Genomic DNA, 13,210 nt, shown 5'->3' on the forward strand with positions numbered 1-13,210 from the left:
CGGTGAGTACACAAAAATCCGTTTTTTCAGTTTCACACTTTAAGTATTTCATTCCACATGTTTTCATTCATAGTTTTGATGTCTTCAATGTGGATCTACAATTTTCAGAGTCATGAAAATAAAGAAAACTCTTTGAATGAGGTGTGTCCAAACTTTTGGTCTGTACATATATATGTGGCATTCTCACAGTTTAACGCCACACCACATACATTATAGAACCACAATCTGTACATTAAGAGCCCCCTATAATATGTAATCCCTATAGTCACACAGATTCATGGCCCACACAAGTCCCACAGTCCCCCTACTTAGTATGAGGGCCCCCAAAGTCCCCAACTCAGTATGGGGGCTCTCGGTCCTCCACAGACCTTGACACAATTTTATGGCCCCTACCAGCCCTTCACTCTTTATAGTGCCCCATCAGCCCCCCCTCCCCGCTCAGTATTAGGCCCCTTTCACACGTCAGTGATTCTGGTACGTTTGTGCTTTTTTTTAAACGTACCAGAATCACTGTCATACGCAGACCCGTTATAATCAATGGGTCTGCTCACACGTCAGTGATTTTTCACTGCACGTGTCTCCGTGCGGCGTACCCGCGTGTGCGTGCTTGCCGCACGGAGACATGTCCATTTTTTTCTGGCATCACTGATGTCCCAAGGACCACGCAGTGGTGTGGTCCGTGAAACACGTGCCAGAAAAAAACGTGCTTCTAAAATAAAAAACATTTTAACTCACCCGGCTTCAGCCGCGCTCTCTGCAGCCTGTTCTCCCTGCTGCTTCTGAGCCGGCTGATTACTGTCGAGCATATTCATGATGCACGACACAGCCGACCCGGAAGCAGCTGCTGCGGGGGTCAGCGCCGGCCGGATGCTGCACCGCGGGAGCGATCAGGACCATGGAGAGCGGGAGCGGGCACAGGTGAGTTAATCTCTAAGTGCAATCACGGGCCACGGAGAACGGAGCCCGGATTGCACTTAGACAACCCACGTGTGCCCTGATTCACGGCACACGGAGGGACATGTGCGTGTTTTACACCTAATGCTACTGAAATTGTATTGATGGGGGGAGAAGGGGGGGGGGCTCTGTGCCGCGCAGCATCGGGCCATCCAATTCACGGGCCACCTTGGCAGCCACTATGGATAGTACAGCCCTGCTCCACCAGATTAAGAATTGCACCAGAAAGTAGACATCTAGATTTTTTTGTTGGGGGGAGGTTACGCCTATAGATCGAGAATTTCTGAGAAAATTAACTTGTCGGCATTATTTAGACGTCAATTTTTCACGTACGTGTTCTATCTGTATGTTTCATGGATAAAGCATGTGGACTCTGATCCGAGCTGTTTGTAAGATGATACCAAGATAATGAATTAATTAACTTTTTAATTAATGTGCTCTTTCTAATGATATCAGAATTAATATATTTTAGGGGTACCATTTTTGAGAAATTTGACCTAAAAATAGGTAAAATTCGTTTTTTTTAAGTTTTTCATCATATGTGGGTGTGAATATTTCCACAAATATATATGCTTTGACCGTGATATTGCAGCAATGCAAAGTCATGAAGATGTTTGGTGTACAGGGCAAAGCACCAGTTACTATTGGTTTTTGGTCTTGAGTTATATATGGGCAAAGTTAGGCATAAATTTTATGCGAGGCGTTTTACAAGTTACTTTGACACAAAATTGCGGCCGAAATATTGTTTTGTCATAGCCGGTAATAATTTTATCGTGTTTAGCAGCAAAAGTTGAGCTAGTATACCAAATTTCAGCATCATAGCCAGTATATAACTCTAATGGCTATGTGCCAAAGTTTGCAAAATCCTCTTAGCTGAAGCCGCATGCTTGGTGGGACCTCCAGTGAAAGGTCAACAGTGCCCAATGTATTTGAGATCTGGCCCTAAAAATTTACAGAACCTCTTTTCAAACATACATATACATCCTTATAAATTTTCAGCAAAATCGGAGAAGGTCGAGTGGGGACCACTGGTCCACTTGACATGGAATGACCCATGTTAATTCTAAGTCCACGTGGGCATAGAGTTGATAACAGAAGCGGGGGTTTGGGGGTAAGACCCCCAGATGAAGGGGTGCAGGGGGGGGCAAAGCCCCCCCCCCCTTGCATGATTATAGTGGACAGGAAAAAACATCGCCACGCCCCCAACCCATATGGTCACGCCAATCAACGAAGCCGGTCATGCCCATGACCTGACTGCGGTCCGTACATTCTAGGCTCAACCGTTCCTGTTTCAGTCAGATAGGGAGATGCTGTGGTAGTACGAAGAACAAGAAAGAGAGCTCCAGGAGGGTCAGAAGAGCAGAGTGGAGTGCATCAGGTGGAGGTGACAGCAGCAGAACAGAGACATGTCATGGAGACATAGTAGGAGAAGTTGGGGCGCCCCTACCTTAGGCTGACACCTGCTAGTACGTCAGGGAATGCAGCTGTGGCGAGAGGGCATCAGGAGAGTCCGTCTGTCAAGCGCGCTAGGCCGCACGATCCGCCACCATGTTGAGGGAGTGGGTCCGAAACGGCTGGATAAGTCGCCCCATTACGGCCATCACTGCAGAGCCGAGATAGTTACAGGAGTTGATGTGCTTGAGAGATGATAATAATAAGTCTTCTGTAAAGAAATGGAAATTGTCTGCCAGCAAGTTGTTAAGAAGTTATATAAATCTTACTGGATGTCTGTCAGCTTCCTGACTGAGCGGGACACAGGGCCAATAAAAGTGAACAGGACCCAGATGTACGACAGCTGAAAGGTATCTCCTCCACACCACTTACCATCCACACTACTCTGCCCCCAGTGTCTGTATTGTGCCGGAGTGGGTTGGGGTCCACAACCCTCACCCACGACTGACCCTCTCCTGCACTTTACTTAAGGGCTCAGCATAGAGCACAAGATAAATGTGAACTGACCCAAAATGTTCTGAACCAAAACCACCACCAAATAGCATTCAACTAAACCCACAAAAACAACTTCCCACTCAGGTCCGTCATCTGTTAATGGAAATATAGGTGGCTTCCACATTAATGGTAGCACAAGTAATCTGGAAAAATGCTATGCTTCCCCAACCCACCCCCCAAAAGAAAACAAACAAAAAAAAGCCAGCAAAATCTGCGCTCCCAAATCCGAATGCCCCCTCCCTTCTGAGTCCTACAATGTACCTAAACCACAGTTAACATCCACATGTTTGGCATTATTGTAATGAGAGCTTGCTTAATTCACAGTGTGCAGGTTTTCAGAAGCACAAGCTGGATACAATGTACAGGCACTACAATGTATTGGGCACAACAAGGACTTATTTGCAATTTTTAATTCTGCAACATTCACTGCATTTGACACCATGGGTGTTTTTTCCAGAGACTAGTCACTACACCCGTAGACAAATTCACAGAGGGGTGTAATTTCCAAGAAGTGGTGACTTGCAGGGATGTCTTCTGTTCTGGCACTTATGGGCTCTGCAAATGAAGTCTGATTGCTATTCTAGGAAAATCTGTGCTCCAAAAATCAAATGGCATTTTTTCCTTCCCGAGCCCTGCGATGCAGCCAAACTGTACTGTTGGGTATTGCCACATTCAGGAGACATTGTGTAACATATTATGGGACTTTTTTTTCAACTATTCCCCTTGTGAAAATTGGAAATCTGGGGTTAAAACAACTTTTAGTGGTAAAAATTATTTTCTGTTCACTAATCACTACCCAATAGTATAAAATTCTGTGGCAATATGTTCACTGCACCTCTGGATGAGGGGGAAAAAAAGCTATCTGGTTGATATAACAATTTTGTGGTAATTTTTATTTTTATGGCTCGTTATAAAATTTTGTGAAGCACCTGAGGGTTCAAGGTGCTTACCAAACATCTAGATAAATTGAGGGGGCTAGTTTCCAAAATAGGGTCACTTGTGGGGGAGCTCCACTGTTTAGGCACACCAGATCTCCAAACGTGGCATGGTGTCTGCTGATGATTGCAGCTATTTTAGTTTTCAAAAAGTGAAATGGCGCTCCTTCCCTTCCGAGCACTGCTATCCGCCCAAACAGTTATTTCCACCACATATGAGGTATCAGCATAGGCCAGAGGGGCACCAAATGCTATAATTATGCACTATTCATTTATTGTGACATTTAAGTTTTAGCTTTGCTTCTTGCAGTACCCTTGGGGTTGCAATGCGGTGCCTAGCAAACCCTGGTCTTGTGAAAGGTATTGCTGCTAAAATTGCCATGTAGCACTTCACTGTCAGGCAAAAGGATGTTGTGTAGAAAGATGCGGAGGATTTGGAGCTCGCTAACTAATTCTCACACGCAGGAATGTTTGCAATTGGGTACAGTCAACTGAATGGGATCAGCCCCTACCTATCTTATGGATGACAATATTTTGGAATTAACCCTTAAAAGTAACTGCTGCAGTACCAGATTCAGCCTCGCTACAGGAGTGGCGCTATTACGGGAAACAGCACGGATCAAATTATCAATACGAGTTCTGTTGGAAAACATTATTACTGGTATTGTGACGCTTATCTCCATGTAACATATGATGTGACTAATGTTTGTAATAATTTAGTAGTAATTACAATGGGGAAAAAAGACTGCGAACGAAGGATGGAACAACCTCCCATTGGCCGTAATTGTTTTAGGTTTATAAACAAAACTTTAATATTGTATGTTTGTTTGTTTTACAGCTAAATTATTCCCATTCCTCCATGTTTTATGGCCTATTCCCTTCGTTGTGTTTACAATGAAGCTGATAGCTGGGGCCACCTAGTGGCCATAATGGGAAACAATAAAACCAGCTCAGCGATAGTTTTACAAATACGCTTCTGTGTAGATCCGCATAATAGCCGGTGATATGTGTAGGAATATTGAAAACTACAGTTCTAGCAGCTTCATGATAAATATCACGAAGATTCAGCAACGTAAACAGCTGCTCCGTGGTCTGCCAGCTACAAATATGGCGCCTCGTTTCCGTAGCCTTTTCTACAGAAGGGACCTTGCCATCAACAATCATGGCGCCCTGTGTATCACATGCCATCCTCGTTGCCATTGGCTGCCTTTTGAAGCACGTGGTAAGAAGGGGCGTGCTTTCTTTCCCGACGTCTCAATGTTTTGAACTGGGAAGTAAGTGATAATTGTGCCGGGGTTTAGTTTGGGGCGCTGCGCAAGGGGGTGGGCGAATGCTGCGGCCGGTCCCCCCTCTGCAGTTCGGTCTGTCTGCTGCCGGCGCTGTACTTTACATGCGTACAGCCGTAAAAATGCGTGGGCGTGTCTGCTCACCTGTCTGTCCCTACACTGACGGCTCCTGAGCATTATATACAGTGCCATACATTAAATATGTGATGTGCTGCAGCAGGTCCAGGTGTGATCAGTAAGCACATTATATATAATACTGTGTATATATATATATATATATATATATATATATATATATGTGCCACCCCTGCAGCGGTCGAACCGCTCGGATCCGGGGGTCTGCTGCTGTGGCTCGAGGGTCTCCGGACCCCGGGACTTGCGGCCACTTCAAATGAAAAGGGGGGTATTTACAGGGGATTAGTATTTGTGACACCACGCATGGTTGGCGGTAAGGGGAGTGCTGTCGATGAAAGTACCCGGGGGAGATGGAGTGGGGCAGCCAGATGACGTTTCCCTGCACGGGTAGGGGAGGCCCTGGGACTCTGGACGGTGCAGGTGCTGGGAAGCAGGGGAGGACCATGTACTCACTTAGGCTACTTTCACACCTCCGGTTTCTGCAATGCGGCACACTCCGGCACTTTGCAGGAAAATCGCAACCGTTTTTTTTTGCTGCCGGTTGCGATTTTCCTGCATAGACTTTAATTAGTGCCGCATTGTGCCGCATGGGCTCCCGTTCGGTCCGGTTTTTGCCGCATGCGGCAGATTTAGCCGATGCGGCGGCCGGATGGAACGTTGCCTGGCACGTTTTTTCGTGCGGCAAAAAAAAACGCATCGCGCCGCATTCAGCCGATGCGGCGCATTTTTCAATGCATGCCTATGGCGGCCGGATGCGGCGCGATGCGGCAATAACCGCATCCGGCCGCCGCATGCGGTTTTTGCCACTGCGCATGCTCAGTAGCATGCCGCAAGCGGCAAAAACCGGACTGGCCGCAAAGGAAAAACCTATGCAAAGGATGCGGTGTGTTCACCGCATCCGTTGCATAGCTTTCACAGCCGGATTGAGCCGCAGAGCTCAAGCCGGATGTGTGAAAGTAGCCTTAGGCAGTGTTGGTGATGTTGCGACTGCAAAGCAGACTCTGACAACAAGGTAAACCAAGTCTCTGGATGCCGCTGCCCTCTTGGGGAGCTCGTCCGGGTATCCGTCCCCTCTGGTACTGCCAGGTGGTCCGGAGCCTGCCTCCGTGCACAAATTAGAAGCATTCTGCTGACCCGTTGGCTTAAAGCTGTCCGGGCCCCGCTCCCTACTTGGTGGTAGTGGAGCTGCGCTCTTGAGGGCTCATGCTTGGGATTTCTGTTGGTTGGAAAGCCCTATCCCCCTCGTTTCGCTAGTGCCCCTGATCTCTTAGCTTCTTGGGGACAGTCCATAAAGTCACTATCCTCCACAGGTTAATTGCCAGGTTGCTTGAAGCTACTTCCCGACCTACGGTCCAGTACCCCGCCGTGCTTTCGGTCCCGGACCGGTTACTAGACTCGAGGTGCTGACTGTCCTCCAAGACCAGGTCTAGGCACCCAGCCTCAATACCCTGCGACCGGGTCTCCGACTCCTCCGGGCCCAGAACACCGTCTGCAACCCAACCTGTAACATACAGGGAGACACCACTCTCTCCAGCTCTTCAGTTCTCGAGCGCTCACACTCTACTCTCTTCACTTCCCTCCCACCAGCCTACCTGACCCCTAGGTGGGCGGCCCTATTCCAGCTCAGCAGCCCACTGGTGTGTCTGATAGGGTGAGGTGTGGTTGGGATTTGGACGCTGATGGAGGCAGTACCATAGGTTGGGAACCCAGAACCATGGGGGGTTGAGCCCTGCGCTAAAGAATAGAAAGTGCAGTACCCTGTGACGCCCTGACTAGTCCAGGGGCGTCACATATACACAGATAAGTGTATGACTGGTATATAATATACTGTGATACAGACATCGCATATTACAATACACATTATATACCATCTTCTGTCTGTAGTCACAATGTATCATATACGAGATCTATGAAAGTGCGGCTCGCAAGCATCCGGCCTTCTGGCTGTTCCAGTCCGGCTGAGACAGTCAAAGGGCTGAAAACATTGGCACTCGGGCCGCAGCAATGCCCTCCTGTGCCCATGTCAGACTTCTTGATATCACCAATATATGTATCCTGAGGATGCAGACAGCAGTGAATACAGTGGTGGAGGACAGGTCCGCTAGCGCCTTCTTCCACCAATCAGCATGTGCGATAGACATCATGATGTCACCATATACTTGTCTGCTGAGTTGAGTGGGAGTGCACCAGAGACCGGAGCAGAGCGCCAGGAGCGGGATCGAGCAGGGTCGTAACTACCGCAGTCGCAGAGGTCGCCATCGCGACGAGGTCCGCAGGCTTAGGGGCCCGGCCTGCAGATTAGCAGCCAGCTCCTCTCTATGAGAGAGAAGCTGCGCTCTTCTGTGGCAGACCATGCGGCCACTATATGAGTCAGGGGGCCCAGTGTCAACAGTGGTGTTAGGCCCCCCTCACCCGTCATTGATACACCAATGGTAAAGCATTGAGCGAAGTGCTCTGCTCCATGCTCCACTATTCTCCCCCTGTGCCTGCGCTCAACGTCACAGTGCAGCCGAAGGTGGTGACGTCACGGCTGTACGGCTGCAGCCCTGGCTCAGACTGCAGAGCGCAGCGTGGGATGACTCTGCCCGGAGAGCTGCAGGGGAATGAGGAGAGGTGAGGGCTTATTGTTTGTTTTTTTTAATCAGCGAGTACACGGTGACCAGCAGACTATGGGGGCTGCATTATACATAAAGATCTATGGTGCAGCATTATACATGGAGGTCAATGGGGCTACATTACACACGGAGGTCTATGGGGCTGCATTATACATGGCGGTCTATGGGGCTGCATTACACATGGAGGTCTATGGGGCTGCATTACACATGGAGGTCTATGGGGCTGTATTACACATGGAGGACTATGGGGCTGCACTACACATGGAGGCCTATGGGGCTGCATAATGTAATATGAAGGACACCTTATACATGGACTATAGGGGTGCATTATACATGGAGGAGTATGGGGCTGCATAATGCAACATGAAGGTCTAATGGGGCTGCATTATAATACATATAGGACTATGGAGGCTCCATTATAATATATGGAGGACTATGGGGGCTACCTTATACATGGACTATGGGGGATCAATATAATATATGGAGGACTATGTGGTGCAGTATAATATATGGAGTTCTATGGGTTGAATTATAATACATGGAGGACTATGAGAGTGCATTATAATAATTGGAGGGTTATAAGGGCTACTTTATACATGGAGAACTATGGGAAATACATTATAATACATGGAGAACTATGGGAAATACATTATAATACACTGAGGATTATGGGGGTGCGTTCTAATATAAGAAGGGTTATGTTGGACCCTTTATACTATATGGAAGGTTATGTGGGGGCCATTATTGTATTTGGAGAACTATATACGAGGGAGGGACAAAGACACAAGCATGGGATGGTAATTTTTTGTGCTGAGGGAAAAATGCTCCTTCCCTCAGCACCCAGCTTTCCCATGCTCTGTTATACATCTTCTCTCAGCACCCAGCTTTCCCATGCTCTTATATGGGAAAGGTGGGTTCTGAGGGAAAGATGTATAGCAGAGCATGAGAAAACTGGGTGCCGAGGAGAAAATGGATATCAGAACATTGGAAAGCTGGGTGCTGATAGAGGGATTTCAGATCAAGGGAAACCTGGGTGCTGAGGGTAAGAGCCAAGTGTCAGCGTCATTATCCTGTACCCCGAGTGTCGGTGCCATTATCCTGTACCCCGAGTATCGCTGGAGGGGGGGCCCCAGTCCAAACTTTGCATCGGGGCCCATCAAAATCTTGTTACGCCACTGGGATCGAGTATTGATGTTTTTTTTTTGTTTGTAAGGGATGTATGCCTGAAAATAGGAGGGCTGTGTGTGGGCACATTCTGACTTTAGGGGAACTGTGTGGGAGCTCATGTTGTATATACGAGGCTATGTCGGGGCTCATACTGAATATAGGGGACTGTGTAGGAGCTCATGCTGTATATAGGAGGCTATGTGGCGGCGCATACTGAATATAGGGTACTATGTAGGAGGCTATGTGGAGGCTCATACTGAATATAGTGGACTGTGTAAGAGCTCATGCTGTATATAGGAGGCTATGTGGCGGCGCATACTGAATATAGGGTACTATGTAGGAGGCTATGTGGGGGCTCATACTGAATATAGTGGACTGTGTAAGAGCTCATGCTGTATATAGGAGGCTATGTGGCGGCGCATACTGAATATAGGGTACTATGTAGGAGGCTATGTGGGGGCTCATACTGAATTTCGGTGACTGTATGGGAGCTTATGCTATGAGGCTCATTCGCTATGTATTTGCTCAATATTAAGTGACACAATTAATATTAATATAAAACAATTAGAATTAATATGTTAATATTAATATTGAGCAGAATTAATTTCAGCCTATTGGTTCAGCTTCCACAACAGTCAGACAGACAGGCTCTTCTGGTGTCCCTCGGGAAAATTAATTACTCACTCCTGTCATATACTAATCTGTACACTATATGTGGTATACTATGTGCGCAGACATTTGATATTATATAATATGTGATGGCATAATAATATAACATCAGATGTCCATAATCATGTATCTTACACCTGTCACATATTGTTTTGTATACTGTATATGATATATTATGTACAGACATCAGATATATATGTGATCTATATAGCTCTGGCAAAAATTAAGAGACCACTGCACAGTTTTCTAAAAATCAGCTTCTCTACATGTCTGACAGCCATTCCATTCCAGTGTCAGTTGAATTCCAACTAGACTACAGACCGGCAGAGGGCGAAAGCGGCTCTCCACTGACTGGGATGATTGTCATCTTATTCGAATGTCACTCAGCAACCGTAGGATGACATCAAGTGACCAACAAAAGGAATGGCAAATGGCAGCTGGGATGAAGTGCACAGCAAGAACAGTTCGTAACAGGATCCTAGAGGCAGGGCTCAAGTCATGTAAAGCTAGAAAAAAGCCTTTCATCAATGAGAAGCAAAGGAGAGTCAGTTTGCCAAAACCATAAGGGTTGGACCATAGAGGACTGGAGTAAGGTAATCTTTTCTGATGAGTCTAATTTTCAGTTTTGCTCAACACCTGGTCATCTAATGGTTAGACAGACCTGGAGAGGCGTACAAGCTACATTGTCTTGCACCCACTCTGAAACTTGGTGGCAGATCGGTGATGATCTGGGGATGCTTCAGCAAGGCTGGAATTGGGCAGATTAAACTCTGCGAAGGACTTATGAATAAGCTGCATACAAGGTTATCCTGGAAAAACAGTTGCTTCATTCTGCTCAGGCAATGTTCCCCAACTTTGAGGACTGTTTTTTTTCCAGCAGTACAATGTGCCATGCCACAAAGCTAGGTCAATCAATGTGTGGATGAAGGACCGCCACATCAAAACCCTGTCATGGCGAGCCCAATCTCCAGACCTGAAACTCATTGAAAACCTCTGGAATGTAATCAAGAGGAAGATGGATAGTCACAATCCATCAAACAAAGAAGAACTGCTTACATTTTTGCACCAGGGGTGGCATAAGGTCGCCCAAAATGAGTGTGAGACTGGTGGAAAGCATGCCAAGACGCATGAAAGCGTCTGTTTTGACGGCTCAGACTGCTGATTCGTGCCTGTGCCCACTCGTAGAAGTGCGAAGCGCAGGCGTGAAACAGCCGTCTTCACCGTGCTGTGTAGCCCCCTCCCTCACAAGCCTACACATGTAACGTTTTGCAGGATTAAACAGCCGTCCTGTTGCATCTCCGGTGAGTGCCTTGTCTTTTCTTTTTTGGATATATCGTAGTATAGCATATAACGTCACCAGGGGCGGATTTAAAGTAGCCAGGGCCCCCGGGCAGTTTATAAGGTGAGCCCCTCCCCATCCTGAAGTATCCTGTGACATGTCACATGACCATCCTTTGTTACATCATGTGATTAGCACACAGGTGCAGATCTGTAGGTGCCAAATGAGAAAAACAGTGGTGTGTATATAGAATGCTATACATAATAGAGAAGGAGTTGGAAATTACTTTAACATAGTAATATGTTCATATATGCAGCATGAGCCCCTGCATAGCACTTGTATACAGAATGAACACCCCCATAACGCCTGTATACAAAATAAGCTCCCACATAGCTCCTGTATACAGCAGGAGCACCCACATAACCCCTGTATACAGCAGGAGCACCCACATAGCCTCCTATGTACAGCAGGTGCCCCACATAGCCTCCTAAATACAGCAGGTGCCCCACATAGCCTCCTAAATACAGTATGAGACCCTATATACAGCAGGAGCCCCACATAGCCTCCTATATACAGTATGATCTCACATATAGCCTCCTGTATACAGCAGGAGCTCCCATATAGCCTCCTGTATACAGCAGGAGCTCCCATATAGCCTATTTACAGCAGGAGCCCTCACATGGCCTCCTATATACAGCAGGAGCTCTAACATAGCCTCCTATATACAGCAGGAGCTCCAGCATAGCCTTCTATATACAGCAGGAGCTCCCACATAGCCTCCTATATACAGCAAGAGTCCCACATAGCCTCCTATATACAGCAGGAGCCCCACATAACCTCCTATATAAAGTATGAGCCCCCACATAGTGCCCTATATGCAGCAGAAGCCCCATATAACCACTATATAGAGGTACATATTCCATACACAAGTAAGAAGAAAAATAAGAACACTTGCCTTACTCCCGTTCCTACGTTGCTCTGTTCCGATTCACCTGTCTCCAGGTTCTCTTGATGCCGGTGTGTACATGCTGGCAAGAGTGTTGGCTGATGATGTGATCTCTTCATAGGATGTCTATAGTAGGATTTCGTGCCTTCCATTTACATGTCCATAACTAATCTACACAGTTTAATTTTTTTAGGCCAATGTATCTCTTGATTATTATCGCGGTGACCTGTTTGAGTCTCCTTCTACTACTCCTGTTGCACGGTGAGAGAGTAAAACGATGGATGTCTGGGCTGACGTCCTGGAGGAGACTGACGACTTTTTCCAGGGAGAAATACAGAAAGAACTTGGAGCGGGACACTTGTAATGCTCAGGAGGTACAGGAGAAACTGCTATTGGAAACTTTAGAAAAGCATCAAATCACAGAGTATGGTCTTAAACACAATTTCCGAAACTTACGGGGTAAGTACAGTCAATTCCCCACGATATTCTAGCTAACAGTAACTAATAATTAGTGATGAGCAAATTGTTCAGTAAGTGTAACGAGTCTTTTGATGCTTGGTACTCGGTAATCTGCTGGAAATATGTTCAAGTTAATCATTGACTTCTATTATTCTGAGCACCCGAGTATCAACATGTCTTGGTACAATTACTGAGCTCTTGAGCACGGAGCTGTTCGCTCATCACTAATAATTCATCTTTCATTTTCAGTACTCCAGATACTCTGATTAAAGTAGTCAAGTGTGTGCTCAGTTGTGACCTCAATAATACACACATTTTGGCAGTTATTTACTTGGTTATCACTGATCAGACAGTTTCAAATTATTATCCATTCATTTTTAGAAGGATTAACAGATAGTGTTGACCAAAAAGATTTGCAGAACCTTGGTCCAGCCGTCACATCGATAGAATTGACCACTAGACCAAAGCTCTGCGAACCTCCTACCTGCCGCCATCCTCTGCGTCTCTCCAGATTAGAAGGCCTTTGTGATGTCATGCTCATGTCATGTGACATATATAAAGGAGAGCACCACCAATAAATTTGGGGATCTCCTTCAGATACCCAAAAACAAGTAAATAACGAAGAAGAAAAAGAAGGTATACATGTTTAAATGAGATCTTTATTAAAGATATAGCAAGACAAGATTAAAAACACTTAAAAAAAACCCTCAAATTATGACCAATGTTAGAAACAAGTCGGATCCAAATAAGACCTGACCACCCAAAACTCCTGGCCCTGAAAAATCTCAAAAAAATATATGAACAGTAATAACCATATA

At 46.3% G+C, this 13,210-nt stretch overlaps 1 protein-coding gene across 1 annotated transcript in view; it reads left to right on the forward strand.

The window, feature by feature from the left end:
• The first annotated feature begins 5,069 nt into the window (after positions 1 to 5,069).
• Positions 5,070 to 13,210, forward strand: part of GHDC (GH3 domain containing) — a 74,237-nt gene continuing 66,096 nt past the window's right edge. Inside the window, exons 1-2 of the mRNA XM_075350012.1 lie at positions 5,070 to 5,110; positions 12,127 to 12,392. Of these exons, the coding sequence (XP_075206127.1) occupies positions 12,131 to 12,392 (262 nt within the window). The 5' untranslated portion in view covers positions 5,070 to 5,110; positions 12,127 to 12,130. The remainder of the gene's footprint in view (positions 5,111 to 12,126; positions 12,393 to 13,210) is intronic.

The sequence above is a fragment of the Anomaloglossus baeobatrachus genome, chromosome 5, assembly GCF_048569485.1.
Source record: "Anomaloglossus baeobatrachus isolate aAnoBae1 chromosome 5, aAnoBae1.hap1, whole genome shotgun sequence".
NCBI lineage: Eukaryota > Metazoa > Chordata > Amphibia > Anura > Aromobatidae > Anomaloglossus > Anomaloglossus baeobatrachus.